This window comes from Passer montanus, unplaced genomic scaffold (assembly GCF_014805655.1).
Source record: "Passer montanus isolate IOZ18808 unplaced genomic scaffold, ASM1480565v1 scaffold5, whole genome shotgun sequence".
NCBI lineage: Eukaryota > Metazoa > Chordata > Aves > Passeriformes > Passeridae > Passer > Passer montanus.
Genome location: NW_024369929.1, coordinates 12210949 through 12230537, shown reverse-complemented (window position 1 = coordinate 12230537; position 19589 = coordinate 12210949). Strand labels below are relative to the sequence as shown.

The 19589-nt window shown below is 46.5% G+C and overlaps 1 protein-coding gene across 1 annotated transcript; it reads left to right on the top strand.

Annotated features, from left to right (window-relative positions):
* Positions 1 to 6297: 6297 nt before the first annotated feature.
* Positions 6298 to 19331, top strand: FAM174B (family with sequence similarity 174 member B). The gene is made up of 3 exons (XM_039723170.1): positions 6298 to 6476; positions 13400 to 13531; positions 18655 to 19331. The coding sequence occupies exons 1-3, from the start codon at positions 6382 to 6384 to the stop codon at positions 18656 to 18658; spliced, it is 231 nt and encodes a 76-aa protein (XP_039579104.1). The 5' UTR covers positions 6298 to 6381; the 3' UTR covers positions 18659 to 19331.
* The last annotated feature ends 258 nt before the right edge of the window (positions 19332 to 19589 follow it).

The following is a 19589-nucleotide window of genomic DNA, read 5'->3' as shown; positions in this document are numbered from 1 at the left end:
ACAGCCAACATCATTTGTAGTGCTGCTTCCAAAAATCATCAGCTGTATTTGGGGTGATGCTGAAAATATTTTAAATGGTTTTTCAGGAAGCAAAAACAAGGGATGGGTAGAAATTGCAGCTCACAAAGGCTGCTTTAAGTGACAATTTGTGTGGTAGGAAGCGACATTTATTTAGTTGGTTTGAAGGGAAACAAATATATTTTACACCCACTCCTCTTGTGTTAAAATTTAGTTGAAAAAAACAGGTTTGCTGCTGAAGAACTGTCAAGACATTTTCCCTTTCTGCTTTTCTTTTTAAAGGGAGTGGAAAGTAGGTGTGAGGTTTTTTCACAGTGATGAGATACCTGAATCTTCTGAGCAGCTCTACTCCTATCCCAGGTGTCTTTCTGATATTTTAATTAAACAGATTATAACAAGCAACAATGAATTTTTGGCAATTCAAGAATTAATCCTTCATTTCCTGATTGCTTATCTTTTATTTTTGGCTCTAGCAAGGTCATAATCCTACTATTTCTTCACTCATCCAGAGAGACCCTCCAGCCACACAAAGATAAAGGCTTCATGATGCTAAAGTAAAACCAGAAAAATACTTCTCTGGAAATCATAACAGAAACAGCTAAACAAAACCCCCACTAACAAACCACAGGGTTCAGCCCTTTTAGAAAGCAACAAACTGCAGTGAGAGCTCCCAGATTTCCTGCTGTCAGCACACCTTTTGGTCAGCACACCTTCCTCCTGATATCCATCTTGCCACAGGACAGTCTCAGGTCTGGTTCCCACCGGGGATTTGGAAGCCTGGCTGCAGATGTTAACAGATGTTTCCCTACTTTCCCCGGAGAGCGGGTGCCACTTGCACATCCATAATCCTCTAGGAGCTGATCTCTGTAACAAGATGCCACAAGGATTTAATCTCACAGCTTCCAGGGGAGCTGCTTCACACAGAGAATTATTCCAGGCAAGTCAAGATCACTGTCATTCCAGGGAGAAGGCTGGTGCTGGGATGACAGTTACAGGCAGTGCTCAGTTAAACCAGGATTACAGGCTGCTGAAAGGGGGTTGTGTTGGAGGGCCAGTGTGCCTCACCCCTGCTCCCTGCTCTGCTGGGTGTTGGCATTCCTGGGACCTGCAGAGAGATGTTTGGCCAGGTGTGACTCCCAACAAGTCCCTCTTCTGTAGCCCTTTGGGGTGGTTCATGATTTACACAAGAGCACCCAGGAGCAGCAGCTCCAAATCACAGCCCGGTGTGGGACAGGGAGAGTGATCACTGCAGAGGCACTGCCAGGGTGAGGTGCTCCTCGTGGGATGGACACAGGAGTGACAGGGCACCTCTGTGCCCTCCAGCCTTTCTGGAGACCACGCTCAGCCCGGTGTGGGACAGGGAGAGTGATCACTGCAGAGGCACTGCCAGGGTGAAGTGCTCCTCGTGGGATGGACACAGGAGTACAGGGCACCTCTGTGCCCTCCAGCCCTTCTGGAGACCACGCTTCAGAGGGATGTCTGCTGGTGAGGGCTGCACAGACATCCCGAGCTGCTCTCACAGCAGCAATGAGCTCCATGGTTAGAGCAGCGTCCTGCAGGGACTCAGGAGGATTCCCTGCTTCTTCTGCCAGTGCAGACTTCTGGGATGTGGGTAAGTAGGTTCTGATGGATGAGAAGCACTGTCACAGCACAGATATTTCCCCTTTGAGCTGGTCTGACTGATTTTCCTGCAATGACAAAATAAGTTCCATGGCTGACGATGGTTCAGCTGCAGTGGGAGACAGTGTAGAGGTTAAATCCAATTCTGTTTATTCCACATCCCAGTCACTTGCAATTCTGGATGGAGTCCTGCTACTTGGCAATCACTTTAACATCAATGAACCTCTAAAACCATCTGAGGCTACAAGATTAGACACTACCACCCTGACAAGTTTATTTAATGCAGCTGAAATGAAGAAAACTGGTCTAAGGACATCATTTGCAAGTTATCTTAAGAAAAAAAAAAAGGGGAAAAAAAAGGCTTGAATTATTTGTCAGTTTCCTTCAGGTTGCACTTCAGCAGGCCAGCCAGGACAGACAGCATGAATAGGCACTGAAGCAGTGGGAGGCAAAGTCATAATCGGCTTTTGTGTTCTTTGATTATTGTTATCCAAACTAAACAAAGATTTGTGGTTTACTGCTGTCCTTCCTTTCCCTGTTTTCTTTAGATTAACTGCTGCACTGCAACATTGTGTGTATTAGCAATATTGTAGAACCTGCTCAAAAGATAATCTCTGCACCCCAGCTTAATGACTGCAGCAACCTCATTTAAAAGGAATCTGCTGCTTATCACAGACTTAAATTACAAGCCTTTTGCAGCAGTTACACTGGCTTTTAATGTCTGCAAAAAGCCATAAATGTTTTAGAGGGTTATAGAAATAACAGGCTAATGTAATGTGCTAACTAGAAATGTGCAAAGACTTGTCCAAGTATATCTGAAGCTCCTGCTTGCTCTACACCACTGGTCTTCACTTAGCAATAGGACACATTTGCAGCCCTTGGACCACTCGTGATAGATGAGGCATTGCAGTTTTACTGCACTACTGGTTGAGGTTATCTAGAAATAGTCACTGGAAGAATGATTAAATCTTGCAATTACCCTGTGCTCTCTTGTCTGACATCCAAGCTAAACACCCTCTGATGGAGAGGTGGTTGCTCCTTGAATTTATATCTTTGCTACTAGCCTGGCTTTTTGGTTTTGAGATGTCAGAGGTGGGCTCATGGAGCACAGATATCTTACCAGCTCCATTTTATTTCCTTCCTTACTGGACCCTGGTCTTTTCCAGAAGGTGTATTACTTCTGCAGCAAATCCTTGGGAATGTAGTTTGCCTCATTTTGTACACATTTCATTTCTCTCACAGCAACACTTATTTCTTCCTGCAAATCCAGCCTGCCTAAATCTGACGACTGAGCCAGCTTCCACTTCTTTGCTTATTTCTTCTCTGCACAATTTCTTGCAAATTTCCCCCTATTCTGAGAGCTAAAAATACATCTGGGTGCTGCCTGGAGGCCATCTGAGAGCACAAAGAAAGGGGCAGCCCGAGCTTCATATGCATTGCTAAGCAGTGCATGAAGAGCCTTCCCCACAAACAGGGCTGCTCCTCTATCAGGCATCCATAAATACAGAAATCTGCCATTCCCAGAAGCAATTGCATACAGAAACACTTCTATTTAGCCAGCACAGACTCTTCTACAGAAAGGGCAATTGCTACTGAGAGCTCCAACTTGTAATGACACCGAACAGGTGTAAATGGGAAGAAAACTCAGCAGGGAGAAAAGCCACACCAACTCCCGCCCCTGCAACCCGCAGAGCCTTCTCCTCCAGAGTGTGTTTGTGTCAGAAATGAAACACAAGCTTCATCGGAGGGGAAACCAAATGCTTTCTGCATTTTTTTACTGTCTGAACTTCCTCTCGATTTCTCAAAGTTGTGTTCTTCTACCAAAGCTCTTGGGAGCGCTGGCTTTCACAGCCACCACTGCTAAGGGGGAGATGAAACCAAGATCCTTCCTCGCTATCCACGTGGGACTCTTTGTCCTACATACATGGAAAACATGACTTACTAGGTAAAATCTAAACCCCTCAAACTAGTTCAGATCCCCAAAAGATGACTGTTCAGATAAAATGTTTATTATAGAAGGGCTGGTGAAGTCCCCTTGCTCTCATTTATTACTGCTGTGTTCAGAACAAACCACATGATGTCATTGAAGAACAGAGTTGCGAAATCCCACATTCCAGACCAGGCCCCAGGAATGATTCCCAAATTAGGCAAATGACATGGGAAATATCAGTAAAGATCTGAGGAGAAAAAGAAACAAACAAACCCTACAAAAAAGCCAAACCAAAACAAGAAATCCTGAAGCCACTTGAAACAAATTACACTCTCCAAAACTGTTGTGTTAATGGCTCTTCACCTCCGATATATTCACTCAAACTGTGGGAGGTGGTTCTTGTTTTGGAAGTCCTTTACACATCTTTCCTCATCCTGTGGAGAAGCACTGCTCTGCCAGGATGAATGCCAGAGGGATCTGCCAGAGGCCGGGCAGCAGCTGGCAAACATCTCAGAACAGGCAGGGCCAGCAACAGGGTCAGTGTTTACAAATGATAACTCATGTGAGCAGCGCTCACACCAGTGTTTGGGAAATAGCCTGCACCACCAATCTGACCTCCAGCCCAGATGGAATTTTTACTGATTTATTTATTTTATTTTTTTCTGAACAGAAATAAACCAAGGCTCCGTGTTGGAAACTGGGAAACTGCACAAAAGTCAGCAATGAAATAAACTCGGAACAATGCCCAATTCAGACAGTCTAGGGGGCCTTCTGCACAGTGTCCATGTCAAAATTTCCTCATCCAAAGAATTTCCTGCAAAACACACAGGATGCTTTTATTACCGAGTGGGTGGCATTTGATAGAGGATCCCAATTGGCCAGGGAGGCCATTGAACCAGGCATTATTCCACTGCCACCTCTCTGGAGGGACACTGCCTGCAGGAATACACCTCTGCCATCTCCTGCAAGGCTTAGTCACACATACAATATCGATCGTACCCTGCCCTGCCAGCCGTGAAGTGCAGAGCTTAATAGGACAGAAATCAGCTCTTTCATCTTTCCCCTTTGTTTCACATCATTTCAGTGCCAATATGCCCTTTTCCCCACATACAATTATTTAGCAGCGATGAAGCTCTTGCGAATACTGAACACTGAAAGCAAAAGTTGTTTTTTTGGCAGTATTGTGGCACAGGCACTTTGCTCCCTCATTTACTCCTCGCCTTGAACACTGTGTGCAGTTTTGGGCATTACAGCATAAGAAGGATATAAAGAAGGATATAAGAAGGATATAAAGCCATTAGAGAGTGTTCAAAGGAGGGTTATGAAGATGGTGGAGGATCTAGAGAAGGGTGGTTGGTCACTGGAACAGGGCAGTGGTCACAGCACTGAGCGTGACAGAATACCAGCAGCATTTGGACAATGCTCCCAGGCACCGGGTGGGATTTTGGGGGCTGTCCTCTGCAGGGCCAGGAGTTGGGTGATCCTTGTGATTCCCTTCTAGCCCAGGTAACTCTATGATTCCTATACTTCTATGATTTATGCTCCCTGTCTGGCTTGGCTGATGGTACCACTCACACGCTCAGTGCCCCAGGATGGTTTGCAGAACCATGGCTGAGATTTTCTCACATCTTACATTTGTAACGATGTGAAAGATCTGTAAATACATTACCCTGTAAGCAGAGCCCTGGTGATCAGCGAAGAGGCAAAAAGACATAAATCTTATGTAGGAATTGTTGATGTAGCAGCTGGGCCATGCTGACCCAGCAGCTCGGGAGGTCTGTGCCCTGTTTGATGGCAGCATGAACCCTGTGGTTGTTTTGCAGCTGGGCTGATGTTGTGTGTTGTAATTAGAAGTGGCCACAGAATCACAGAAACAGAGAACTTTGTGGAGGGGACCCACTATGATCATCGAAGTCCAACTCTTGGTTCTCCACAGGGGATGCCAACTGTTCCACCCTGTGCCTGAGACTCCTGTCCCAATGCTGCTTGAGCTCTGTCAGCTCGGTGCTGTGATCACTGCCTGGAGAACCTTGTTCCACCACCCTCTGCGTGAAGAACCTTTTCCCAGTATCCATCCTAAGCCTCCTGGACCCAGCTCCAGGTTCCCTCGGGTCCTGTCGCTGGTCACACACAGCAGAGATCGGAGCTGCCTCTCCTGGCGAAGCTGCAGCCCAGAGTGAGCTCTGCCCTCACTCTCCCCTGCTCCAGGCTGAACAACCAAGTGCCCTCGTATGGCTCCTCCAGACCCTTCCCCACCATCTAATAAGAACTCTAATAATAACTGTTCGTGCTGAGGGAGGGAGCAGCGCCGGGCCCGGCAGCAGCGGGGCCTGAGGCAGCGGCGAGGCCGCGGGAGGCTCCGGGAGCGGAGGCTGTGGAGGCCCCGGCCCGAGCTGTGCCCTGGCTGTGCCCGGCCGCGATGCCCCGGCTGTGCCCGGCTGGCTGTGCCCTGGCTGTGCCCCGGCTGTGCCCGGCTGTGCCCTGGCTGTGCCCGGCTGTGCCTGACTGGCTGTGTCCCGGTTGTGGCGGGCCGTGCCCGGCCGTGCCCGGCCGCGGGGCCCCGGCGGCGGCGGCGGGAGGCGGCGCCTCTGGAGGGGCGGGGAGCGCGGATTTTGAGCTGAGTTTCGAGCGTTTCGTGTCTTTTTTTTCCTTCTAGAACTTATTGTTTTTTTACTCGTTTACCCGCGGCGCCCCGCGGAGGGTGCGCGGGATCCCCCCCTCACACCCGCGGGCGGGCACGCAACGGCAGCCGCCCGCCCGCCGCGCCGGGCCCCGGCAACCACAGCGGGGCCCGGCTGAGCCCCGTGCCCGCGATGCTCCGCGACCTCTCCGCGCTCAAAGCCGCCGTCATCGGGGCCTGCGCGCTCACGGCCGCGCTCATCGCCTGCCTCCTGCTCCGCGTCTTCAGGTGCGCACCGCCCGCGGCAGCCGCGACCCGCGATCGGGGCACCCGCCGAGGGGCCGGAGGGGGGAAGGCCCTCCTGTTTTATTTATAAGTATTATATGTATTTTACAGATAATGATGTATTATATAACCTGCTAGTGATGCGTTCAAAGCCCGGCTTCAAGCGCGGCGTGTGCGGCTGGCCCCTGGGGAGCGAGCGGGGCTGCCGGCCTGGCAAGCCCGCTCCTTCCTCCGCTCCTGCAGGGAATCGGGGCAGGAGCTGGACTCCAAGTGAGGGTTTTCCAGCGGGGGTACACCCGCTGTGTGGGGCTGGGGTGGGCACGGAGCGAAGCGAGCGAGATTCCGTGTGACATCTGGGAATACGCGGGGCTGCTGCTGATGGGCCACTGGAGTGGGTGCCAGGGAGCCGTGGGGCGCCTCGCCGTGGGAGCACACAAAGCCGGAGGTCTCGCAGCCCAGATGAGGCCCGGATGGCGAAGTGTCCCAGCTCCGTGTCCGGCTGCTGGGCAGGGGCCCCCGGAAAGGGACGGGAGCAGCTGGCGCTGGGCGGCGGCAGGAGGCCAGCCGTGGCTCCGGTGACAGGAGCAGTTAAACAGGTGGAGTTGGCAAATTCTTCCTTGTTCTGTCTTCAGGCAGCTCCTTTGTGCACGGCTGAACGCTCTGCTTCTCCTACTTTGAGCTAATTCCGTGTAGGAAGGGCAGCGCTCACGATGGTAGTATTCCAAAGTGTGGTCTGTAAACCGAAATGATCAGGGCTGATACTTTCTGGAGAAATTGACATTTAACTGTATTCTGCTTAAGTGTGAGCAGCAGCTGGCAAAGGCAATGCAAATAAATGTGCTCATAAAGTGATGTGGTTTGGGAGAGCCCAATAAAATGTTGAAGAGGTGTTTGGTTTTTTTTTTAAATCAGTATGTCTGCAGCTCTACAGAGTTGTCACATACAAACAGCAGAATTGGTACAGATTATATGAACTAGAATTAGGAAGTCTATAACTAAGGATTTTCATTCTGCACTAAGTTTCTCCTCCTAGTTCTGTGTGATCTTGGAGACTTTATTTTCCTTGCCACAGTTTCTTCTGAGTATAAAGCAATATCTTGTGTCAAGGAGACATGGCTGAATATTGGTAACCAAAGAAAGCAAACTGATAACCCTTAAAGGCCTTCCCTATACCATTATCAGCAAAAGCAGGTCCAAGTTAAAGTCACCTTGGGAAAGATGGATTTACTCTCCCATGCCGAAGTCGTCATTATACAGCTGATCAGAGTTAATGCAGCATTAAAGATATGTTAAACACCCTCTGAGATGTCGTGTGTATCTTTGGTAGAACCTGCTGGGGAAGTGGAAATTGCAGCTATTGGCTTCTGAGTATTTTTCTTTATCTGACAGAGCACTTGTTTGTAAACAGTTATCCCAGTTGCAAACGAGACAAGAATACCAACAGGTATGTTTGTACAGCGTCACACTTGTAGCTGACAACACAGATCAGTGGAGATTCTGTTGCAGAAGAGATAAGGGATTTACCCTCAATAAATGTAAAGCTTTTCTCGATCAGAATACAAGCTTTGTTCACACTTAGTAAAAAACATTGCGATTTTTTTTTCTGAAGAGTCATGGATTCCTATTAAAGAGATTTTCCTGAAATCCAATCTTTGATTAAACTTTCACTGTGAAATTATTCTGTGTTGCTGGAAGTAAATTATCCTTTTATATGAGTTGTAGAGATGAAATGAACCAGTGATTGGCCAGATACTTGTCACAGGCATTGGATTAATATTTTATGCATTTTATTTTTTATATACATCTCATTTTTACATATTTTTCTATTGAGATTATTTTCCTTTTTTTGAGTAGGAATAGATATATTTCTCCTGCTTTCAGCTCAGTTCTTAAGACTACACTCAGATTCCTCTTTATTCCTTTTGGAAATGTTATACTCTGAATTCATCTGATGGTTGTGTGGTTCAGAATGTGGTATCACCCAAAGTGGTCTGAATTTCCTTTCTCTCTGTGGCTGCTGGGGTCTGTGAAGGCCAGCCAAGACTTTGCTATTTGTCTGCATGTGGCAAGGTCTAATTTGCTATAGTATTTATTTATTTATTCTTTTTTGCAAGCTCAGTCCTGGGTTTGCTTTCTTTCCTACACCCGTGGGCTCTGCATGCTCCCAACCCAAAACCATTTCCACAACAAACCAAATTCCATGTTACTCTCAAGCAAATAGTTGGGTAGTTTGCATTACCAAGAAACACAGTCTTGCAACAGACTGTGTGTGGCTAAACTCACTCTTTGATCTATGTTTTGGATTTTTTTGTTTTTACCTCCATGTTCTGCCCTGTTTGTCTCCCCTGGTGCAGCTCAGTTCATTCCATTGCAGTGCAGTTTTTGGGATCAGCTCACAGGAAACACAGATTTTCAGATGTGGCTGACTGTGCTGGTGGATCGTGTGCCTTCTAGGGAAATCTGATAAATTGCTTTTGCTCCAGCTGAGAGCGACCCAAAGGTTTAGTTGCAAAAAACTCCGTTCTGTAAGTGTTTGCATCATGTCTTGACCTGCCCTTGAACAAACAGAATCCAGGCTGGGAAGGCTGCTGTATGTCTAGATATTTAGACAAAAGCTACCTGCTTCTTTTTCATCTCTTTGCTTTGTTAATTTTCTTCTTGTTCAGTTTTGATTTATTCCTTAAACGCCACTTTAAGCTTAGTTTTCCAGTATTAGCAAAACTGGTATAAATGAGTTTGAGGAGAGAGGTTCAAGCATATGATCATAAGATACAAGACCCTTTGTTCTATGAGCTGGACAGTTGCTCCAGGCCATCCAAGGCTTAACCCCAGAGAGTTTTACTGATTTAAAATTAATTGTGTTATAACCAGGTACAGTACTCCAGCAAAGACAGGGCTGCATGTTCCTGCCAGCAACAGGAAAGAAAAGCTCTGATTAAATTCTGTTAAGTGGAGAAGAAAAAAACCCCAAAATCAGCCAAATATCCAACCTCAAAACCTACATCTGTGACCTATGTTGAAAGCCATGGGCAGGCAGCAGCACTGATCATGGAATCACAGAATCACAGCTGGCGTTGGAAGGGACCTCAAAGATCACCTCATTTCAAGCCCCTGCATGGGCAGGGACACCTTCCACTGTCCCAGGTTGCTCAGAGCCCCATCCAACCTGGTCTTGAACACTTCCAGGGATGGGGCAGCCACAGATTTTCTTGGCTGCCTCACCACCACCCTCACAGTAAAGAATTTCTTCCTAATATCTGATTCAAACCTGATGTCTTTTAATTGGAAACCATTCCTCCTTGGCCTGTCACTGCATGTCCCATCTCCAGAAAACACATGAGGACTTGGCTTAGTGCTTCAACTTTGTTGTGTACAGCACCATCCAGAGAGCAGAGCTACCCAGAGAGATCATCAGGAACAGAATATTGCCATTCTAATTCATCAGCTAGTAGGAAGCCTGGAGTTTCCTGAGGTTTTTAGTTCCTTTTTTTTTTAACTGCTAAGGGAGTCCATTAACAGGAAGTAAACTGGTTCTTATTCCATTCTGCATATAACATTGCTGCAGTTCTAGGAGAGACTGGCTTAATCAGACTTCCAGTAAGCACTCTACTTAAAAGGGATAAGGCTTTTTTTTTAGTTGTTTGGGTTTTTTGTTGGTTTTTTTGTTTGCTTTTTTTTTACTTTCCAGGGGATGTTCCCCTCCCTCTACATCTCTTAGCAGGAGGTAAAAAACACAGAGACCTCTCTCTCTGGGTCAGGAAAAGAATCATCTTTGAATGTCAGGGTTGTGGACTAAAATAGATTAGAGGCGTAAATAATACAATGAACCAGTGAGTTGATTCGAGCACTTACCCCACCACATGATGCCTCAGAAAGGAGGATGAAGTGCTGCATATGACTGCTGCTTGATCAAAATAGCCTCTGGTCAAAGTACAGCCACAAAGGCAGCGTTCTGCTGTCTGTGTGTCCCTCCCTGCTGCCTGGAGAGGGGTGTGAGGTGGAGCAGGCAGACCCTGGTGTGGTGTGTGGTGCCTCAGCACTGGGTCTGCAGTGAAAGGTTCATATTCTGCTCCCAGTTAGCCTGGGTTTTATTTTCTCATAATTCTGGGCAAGACCTGTAGCATTCCTTCCGAATTACAGGGGGTGGCTGAATCAGCAGAAGCAACAGGACTTTTTTTAAGTGGAAGATGGTTTTCTGTGCTAATCTACTCAGAACCACTTCTACCCTGGGGAGTGCATTGTCATTGTGCATACTCTGACCACAGCTTCCAGCATGCTGCTTGTTTGCTTTTAAAAAGACCCCACAAAATGAATGTGGCTGGAAAGGAGATGCTCTCTTTGCCCTCGACGTCTAATGTGTCCTGATCCTGTCCAGGAGGTCTCAGAGTTCATGAAACATTTGTATTCTGTAGTTCCTGCCCTGTGCTGCTCCGCTGACTCTGCTGCCTGGTCCCACCTGTTCAATAAAGTGCTTTTCCTTTTTGTGCTGTCATTGCTGATGGTTACAGGGATCCCACTGAAGTTCAGGAGTTTTAATGTGAAACAGTTTCCTGACAGGCATGTAGGGAAACTCCCAAGGCTTTCCTGCAGAGTTAGCTCAGGTAGTTCTTCTGGTATTTACGGAGCCTGGGGGAGTTGTGCAAATGAGCAAATGAGAAAACGGACTGCTGGAAAGCAGATTAATGACAAATTAGCTAGATAATCTGGGGTGGAATGGATTGAGAAAGGGGTGGGAGGGAGAGACCTTTTTGCCTTATCAATGGCAAACAACTGGTTGTAGCAGCTTAGCCAAAAACCAGCAGCAAAATGAGCTTCCTCCCTATCCTAGATGAGTACCATCATTAAGTGAGGTTGTGGGGATTAATAGGTCACTGTAAAGTGAGTTCTGCTCCAGATCCTCTTAAAAATGCAGCCCAAATAGACTAATTAATGGCTGGAGGCAAAAGGATTCTAGTTTCCCATTTCTAAAAATATCTGTTCTGCAGTAATTTCTTCAACCACTCCATTATTAACAGTTTTAAGATGAGCTCTGTGGAACAAGTTACATTTTCTAATGGAGGGAATGAGGGAGGAGGGGTCTCAGTAAAGTGGGCCTGATACTTGGGTAGGATCTTAAATGGAACCCATGGAAACCCCCTGTAGCCTGCATGTGAGTGCAAAGTGGTAAGTAAGGCTGTGCTTGGTTAGTTCTGACGGGTTAGTCTTGGTCTATGTTTAGGCTTCCCAGCATGAGTCAGTATTTCATGTAAAAACAATGTTTTACTTGCAAGAGGAGACCTCCTTCACTTTGCTGCTAGTTCTTAGCAGACAAGCAGAGTAACTGAGAAGTGGTTTCAAAAGGATTTTCAAGTGTTTGGGTTAAGAGTCCGGCTGTACTGGATATAAAATTGCTTGTTTCAACAACAGCACTAAAAGAACAAACCACCCCGTGCTCTGCGTGACACAGCAGCACAGATAGCTCTAAAGATTAGACCAGGAGGTGACTTTCTCCTCACTCCTGATGCAACCTCAGCCTTTAGAAGAGGGAAGAGATGCAAACTGCTTCATCCTAAGGGCTGGGACCTGTTTGTTCAGCCTTGGACTACTGCCCAAAAGCAGTGCTTGGCAGAGGTACTGAGATTTCCACATCAGAGCTGGTCACTGATTTAGGTTTCCTTAACTTTAAGCTTAGAAGGGACCACTGTGGTGGAGATGCACACTCAGGGCTGGAGTCCAGTGTCTCTGCAGAGCTCATACCCCAGTTCCTGTTGCTTTGTAACTGTTTTAAAGACTTCTTGAGGCAAAAGCTGTGTTTTTGGATCCAGCACACCTTGCATGATGTGCCAGGGCAAGGCTTCTTGATGGTGAGAGTGCACTTGGAGCTCAGAGCACTAGCTGTGATTACAAAAAATCTGCTGGGCTGCTTGCTTGTGCCTGCACCAGCTCCCTTGTCATGCTTGGCAGGTAGCAGTTTTGTTTGCTAAAAGGTGTAGGGGAAAGTTCTGCATTTTGTTAACCAAAACCATCCACTTTTCTCCCCGAAGGCTGGCCGAGTACACATCAACACGTTCTTGAATGTATAATCACAAAAATGCATTCATGCATGAGCAGTGTGACCTTCCTAGTATGAATGAAAACAGTAGGTGAAGTAAAAAAAAAATGGACCCACACAATTCAAGCTAGAGGCAGAGAATAAGTTGAAAAGCCATACACAAAGTGTTTATTAATTGAAAGTGTTAGAAAATAGATCTGTCAAAACTGTGGGATGTGCTGGTGTGTGAGCATCTCCATTTACAAAGGAAGGTAAGGCTGGCATCTGTGGGAGGAGAGGTGGTAGGTACAGTTAGCTTTCCACAATGGTTGATTATTTTTCATAGCACCTGCACAGATGGAGCCTGAAACTGCTTCAGGTGAGACTCAGGGTTGTTGCTGTGCCAGTCCTGAGCTTGGCCTGTCTGCAAGGAAAGCGAGCAGGCAATTTTGTACCCAGACAGCATCACCTCCTTGCTCCTAATCCTGCCTAGAACATTCCCTTGGCTCAGCAGGGCTTAACCTGTGCTTTCTCATCTGAACATGTTCACTAAACCAGTGGCTGCTTCAGCTGATTAAGCCCATGTCTCACTTATTGAGTGTGGCAGCAGGAGCACGTGGTGGCTGCGGCGTCCGTGTGCCTGCCCTGGGTGCCAGAGCATCTCTGGTTTGTCAGCAGTGGAAAGACTGACATTGGTCTGGATTGCAGCTGATGAGGAACTGCTCCACACACAGGCACCAAGAGTGGCCCTGGGAAGGCAGCAGGAGGGGATAGAGGCTGGTTCTGCTGGTTCCTGTTAGGGAGTCTGAATCCAACAGAGTCAGGGCTGGTGGGAGCAGCTTCAGCCTCTCCAAGGAATGCATGTAACCTCTCCAAGGAGTGTATAAAGGCAGTCTTTCCCACCTCTGTGTTTCAGGTCTGGCAAGAGGATTAAGAAGACCAGGAAGTACGACATCATCACCACCCCGGCTGAGCGGGTAGAAATGGCTCCTCTGAACGAAGAAGACGACGAGGACGAAGACTCAACAGTGTTTGATGTGAAATACAGGTACTGCTGCCATCCGTCCAGTTAGACTTGCTCACTGAGCTCTTGTTAGTGAAAACAGCTCTTTTATTTCTCTGCTGGCCTAACTTGGCAGGGATGAGGCAGTCGCAGTCTCCCTCTTTCCCCAGCCATTATCCCTTTCCTTTACACACCTTGGCCTATTCCCAGCACACACAGCTCTGTCCTCCCCTGCTCCTGCAATAGCCCTGTCACTACCCCAGGCTGTCTGCACTCCTGTTTCCCCTGCAGAGCAGCACAACGGGATACACGTGTCCCAAAGAGCTGACAGGGTTTGACAGACTGAACTTCCCCTCTCGGGCAGCTGCTGGCAGTGATCCTGTGTGCTCACACTGGATGGAGGACTGTGGATCAAGGGTCGTGGATCCAGGGCTTTTTTCCAAGGATGTGAGCCTGGGAGGGAAATCAGAATGAATCTCCACAAGATTTGGACCAGAGTGGTCCTGAGTTGGTCTATGACAGAGAGGACTGTGGGCCCTCACTGATGCTGTTAGCAGTTGCCCCTTAGCAACAAACTTTCCTTAAATATGTTTGTCTTTTTGAGATGGAAGTGGTGTGACAACCCCAGACTTCTGCTGCCTATTCTGGGCCTGAAGATTTATGGCAACAACTCAGCACATAAAGATGCTGCTTGTTGATTTATGGCATCAGGGTATCTGCATCTTTTATTTTTGTTTGCATCGAGCCATCCACACTATTCAAGTTGTGTTCTCATCCAAATAAGGCCTACTCTAAAATCTGTCCTACTTTGGCTGAAATAAGCTCTCCTAATTATAAAAATGCAGATCTTGACAACTTCTAACTGGAGATTTTACAGACTTTACTCACAGTGCCCATCTCCTAACTTTGGGAAAGGGGGAACACCACATCTGCTCTGAGCACACGTGTGCCAACATCTGAACCACACACCACCATATGCTCCAGTGGTTGTTTCCCAAATCACTGCATTATTCTCTATAAAAATCAGGAAATAGCTGAGAGCCATGAAACAATGAAGGGCGTGAGTCAAGCCTTTGTGTGTAAACAATTAGTTCTTGATTTAGAAGACTCCTATCAGTCCATACCTGACTTTTGCCGTTCCCTGTACCTGCCCTGTTTGCTCTAATAATTTCAGCCTGTGCAGGTTGTTCTTTAGGATCGAGTTTTGTTAAACCCAGAGTGCAGAGATCTGAGTTGCCATGGCTGTTTAAACAGCCCCCTTGTCCCACCCTTTTCCTTTTAACTCCATACTTTCTCTGTGAACTTTTGGAAATGGGATCTGAGGGTTTTTTCCCCAAAGAGTGAGAACAGAATCTCAGTCGTGGCAGTGGTTCAGGACAAGATGTTTAAAAGTGAAATAGTGGATGAACAAAGAGAGCTTGCTGGAGACCATTTGTCTCTTAAGAGCTGTGTTTATGTTATCTGATGTTGCTTCCCTGGAACAGGAACTCTGCCACTGTCACTGAAGGTATCAGCTCATCCTGGGTCCCCGTTCTTGGCCAGCCAGTCCTCTTTTCAGGTATAGGAATTCCTCCTTTCTGCCACAGTGCAACAGCTATTAAATTGCATGTTTTCTGCAGTCCTTGCTGTTTCAGGTATTCTTTTGTTTAGCTCAAACAGAGCTACTGATTTTGTAGGGGAAGATCATCTTACAGCCAGCCCCTTGCTTTAGCAGTGCTGATTTTGGGAAAGCTTCTTTGAGGATATATTTGCTGTGGAAGGTGTCAAGCTCTCTGGTTCCTTTGTGCAGCTTGGAGAATATATCCCAAACAGTTAACAAATCCTGTCACCAGTAAAGAGAGTCTTTTGCAAATTGGAGTTGCTGAGTTTGACCACTGACAATCCCATTGAACTAGACAGGAGTTTTTTCATAGGTACTTGTGTTCAGATAGGAAGAGAAGGATAGAGCTGCAAAAAGGGCAGCTCGGACTTGCCCACAGGGAGTCAGGACAAACTTCTAACAGGTCTTCTCTGGTGTATCTGCCTCAGTCCTCCCCTGCCCAAGCTGGTATTTATGGTGTGGGAGGCTCTGAGCTGGTTTATCTGAGATCCCCTCCCATTGCTGAAAGATCTGTGCTGGCACTTGCATCTGTATTTGGGGGAGTAATTGAGATTCTGTGCTCTCTCCCCATGTAATGCAAACAGCTCTTTAATTAAAAGGCAGTTGGTGTGGAGCAGCAACAGGGGAGAAGCGACATTTACCTCTCCAATTGCTTCTCGTGCAGTTAATTTTCTTTCCTTTAATGCTCTGTCCTTGTGCAGATTTGTTTCCAGTCTTACATGAAGCATCAAAGAACAGCAGACAGTGTAAATTGGGCTGTTGGATGAAGGTCGTTGCTATTTTTTTGTATTTTTTTTTCAGGATGCTTTAAAGTTTTAGGCTCCCAGTAGTTCCCCCCCTGGCTTCCCTTGGGCAGTGGAGCAACAAGAAATAACCACCTTTCTCCAGTAAAGCAGGCTAATGAGACCACTTCAAAATCTTACCCAAACACAGTCCTTTCTTTAGATGCAAAAACCACCCACTGCTGCCTCTGTCAAATGTGTGCTGGATCAGATCCCCTCTTTGCAACCTCATTCCAGTAGCAGGGAAGCAGCTCTGTCAATGGCCTCTAATCCTTCAGGCACAATTTCTGTGTGAAAAGAGATGGAAAGTATGAAACAAAGATTGTCACAGAGTAAAAGTGCCAGATCACTTGGACATTGATAACTCCTTAAAAAGTTTCATGGAAACCACTGTTTTAATATGTGTGTTTCTGTATGTATTTGCTCTGCTGTAGAGGGAGGCATTTGGACAAATACTTCAGGAATTGTTTTGAAATTACTATAAAGCTACACAAAGTAAGCAAATGGAAAGAGTGTTTGTTTCTTGATCACCGATTCAATCTGTGCTGAAAGACAAAAGGCATTCTTGTCCCATTGATTCCTGGATAATATCAACTATATTGGTCATAATTTCCCAGATGTCAGATGGTTTTTCAGGTTTTATGATGGGATTTGCTGCACATCTTCAAAAATGAGTTAGTGGAAAGCTAGATCCCACTCTCCATATGTGCTTTTTCTCATCCTACAAATAGATTTTGATTTGAAGATTTCCCTCTCCTCTTTGCTCCTTTAGCTCTTTCTTTCAGGAGGGCAGGGGGAATTTCACGGGTTCTGTGATCTCTGTGATGGAGCTAAGCCATCGATTCATCAGGCATTTGGCACTCAGGGATACTTGAGTAGAGAGCAGTGAAGTAAAGTAGGTTACAGGCAAACATCCCCAACAAACTGGTGTCCATCCCCCACCACACAGCATTCTGCTTATTTTGTGCTATAAGAGAAAAGAGATTAAAACAGATGCAAAAAGAACTAGTTTCTGAAAAGGTAAATAAAATTGTTAGCTTGTTAAGCTTATTAACTCTAGCGAGGCTCATTGGGGGATTTCTTGTCAGCTTCAATAGGAAACTGAAAACAGGTTCTGAATAAATTCCGTGGCGCCTTGCACATGAAAGGCTTTGAAAGCACTTCAGTAATCTGGGATATCAGCAGTGACTCCTCTCCCTGCTGACTTGCAGCTGTTGGAGGCAGTGAGTTCTGCTCTTGCTTCGCTTGCTGGGCGCAGCTGGGGGAATTTCACAACTGTCCTGGGCCATATGTGACAGCCCTGAGCTGGGGGAAGAACTTGGAATTTCAATGCCAGTCCTGGTGTCAGGCTCCTAAATAAATACAGATAGAAAGTTTTTCTTGGGGCAGATTGAAGCCTCTGTCCTTCCTGTTGGCTGAGTAAAATTCCTCAGTTTGTTTTCCCTGTGGATTGTCATTTTTCCTCTAACGGCAGCAGCAGCACCGGCAGAACGCAGAAGTGGTTTAGGAATGCATCTTACAAAGTGCTCTTGAAAGGAGAAAGATTTATGTGTAAGGAGCAGTGGCAGGCTGAGGGAAGAGGACAGGAATATTTATTCAACCACTGTGGGTCTAAAGGGCTTTTGAGAGCTTGCAGGATGTTTTAGAGGAAAGATACACCAGATGTAAGGGCTGGATTCTGGATTCATCCCTTTTCCAGGCACTGATAGCATTGAACTGTAGAGAAACATCTTCAGCACACTTGCAGGGCTCAGCCTTTGATGTACCCAAGTCTTGGGAGTCTCTGTAAAATATGGGTTACACTACTGGTGCCTTCTCTAGGACTACATCCTTTCCAGATCCTGGCTGCGTGTGCAGCTCTGAATGGAGCGTGGAATTGTTCTGTTTGTTACTGCGAGGTGTTCACTCTCAAGGGAGCAGCTCTAATGGATTTTTTTTCCAGTGAAAGCTGCAGGCAATTCTGGATGATGCCAGGTGAATTGTACTGGCGTTTATAGCAGCTTATTTTTTTTTCCCCAGCAGGCAGCAGTGACAAGTTGTGTGTAAATGGAGGGGTATCATTTATCCTCATCTGAAGGGGGTGCAAATCACCAACACAGGCAGCAGCTCACTATAAATACAACAAATTGCCAAAGCTTTGGTGCTGCTGTTAAGGATTTCCCATAGGCCCACAGCAGGGTAGAAAAAGAGATAGTCAAAAAGCAATTTTTGCTGGGTTTTGAAGGCCAGTTCTTTCCTGATGCTAGTGTGACAGTTGTTGTAGAGCGCATGTTCTGCTGCTCTTGCAGTCCTGTGGGAGGGCTCTTGCCTCCTTCCTGCAGTGTAACAGGCTCCTGTTAAGATTTTTTTGAACCCTGAAGCAGTTAGGAAGTCAGGAGGCACATCCATAGCAAGGAGGATGGTCCATGTGTGTTGGTGGGTAAGGGGTGCACTGGTGTGTAAAAGCTGTGAGGTGCAGAATGCAGTTTCATGTGCCTCCCTGTGCACATTCCCTTCTCTGCTCTGCACAGTGACTGGCCACAGGATCTTCCAGCATCTGACCTTTCCCTCATCTAACTCTGCTTTTGTCTTGCCTTGGTCTCTCTTCTCTGGCATGCACTAACATCCCATCACTGCCACCAGATACACAAACTGCTGGAATCAGTGGCAATCCCAGTGGATGATACTGCCTTTTCCTTTGTGGCTGTTGTGATTTTTTTTCTCCACTTCACACATGGGTTTTCATCTCTGCCTGTGAGTAATTTAAATTGCAAATCTCCAGCTGTACTAATTCTTCTGCTTTCCAGGTAAAGCAGCTCCGTGGAGCGCCGGTGCCCTGCGAGACATCATTCTGCTGTCGAGGGACCTGCTGAACCCAAAACTGTGAAAGGGGAGGCTTTCATCTCTGCAGCACTACAACCTCACCTCCTCGAGGTGCTGTTTGTACAGAGACTGTGGATCTTCTGACTAACACAGCACCATTTGGCTCCCTGGTGTCCCAGCTCCTGCGTTGGAATGACCAGAGTTCCTCTTTGCAAACTGGGCTCCCTTGCTTTAGGAGGGCTGCAGTGTCACCAAAGCATTACAAGGTGCAGCTCCTTACGGTCTAAATAAGTTTTGCAGAAGGAAGAATACAAGGAAGATTAAACTGAGCTGCCCCAAGGACTTATTTTCTAAAATCCTAATTCAACACTTCAGTCACTGTTAAACTTCAGTCATTGTTAAATGGATCATGTGTTTAAAAAAAATCAAGAAGTATTTTTGGGCCTTACAGAGGTGACTTAGGACTTAAGATGGTAAAAATGTAAGCCATGCTGAAATGCCACACTATGTTTGGTGTAGGGTTTGGGTGGGAAGGGGTTGGGAGGTCGACTCATGTAGGAAATTTTCTTGACTTGCTACTGATTTTCTTTTTTAAACAACAATTGCACTAAGTTTTCATGATGACACTCTCATTGTCCCAAGGAGCTCTGATCAGATCAACTTCAGTAAGTGAGACCACAGGGAAATAGGAAGAATCAGGCATGCTCTAAACTACAACAATCTTGGATTAAAGAAGATATATTTTTGTAATTTTCTGCCCTTCCACTGGGACTAAAACCAGTGTTTTGTACTGTCCTGTGCTGACTGTAACTTGTCTACAATTCATTACCTTTTTCTAAGCAAAGTAAGTCCTCATGTGGAATGATTGGATTGCAGAGAGAACATGTCTTATTTTTCATGGAAGCTTCATGTAAGTGAT

What these genes read in the sequence shown, in the direction of transcription:
- FAM174B (XM_039723170.1), top strand. Translation starts at nt 6,382, where the DNA reads ATGCTCCGCGACCTCTCCGCGCTCAAAGCCGCCGTCATCGGGGCCTGC. An exon ending in CTCCTGCTCCGCGTCTTCAG is followed by an intron (nt 6,477 to 13,399) that starts GTGCGCACCGCC and finishes TCTGTGTTTCAG; the next exon opens with GTCTGGCAAGAGGATTAAGA.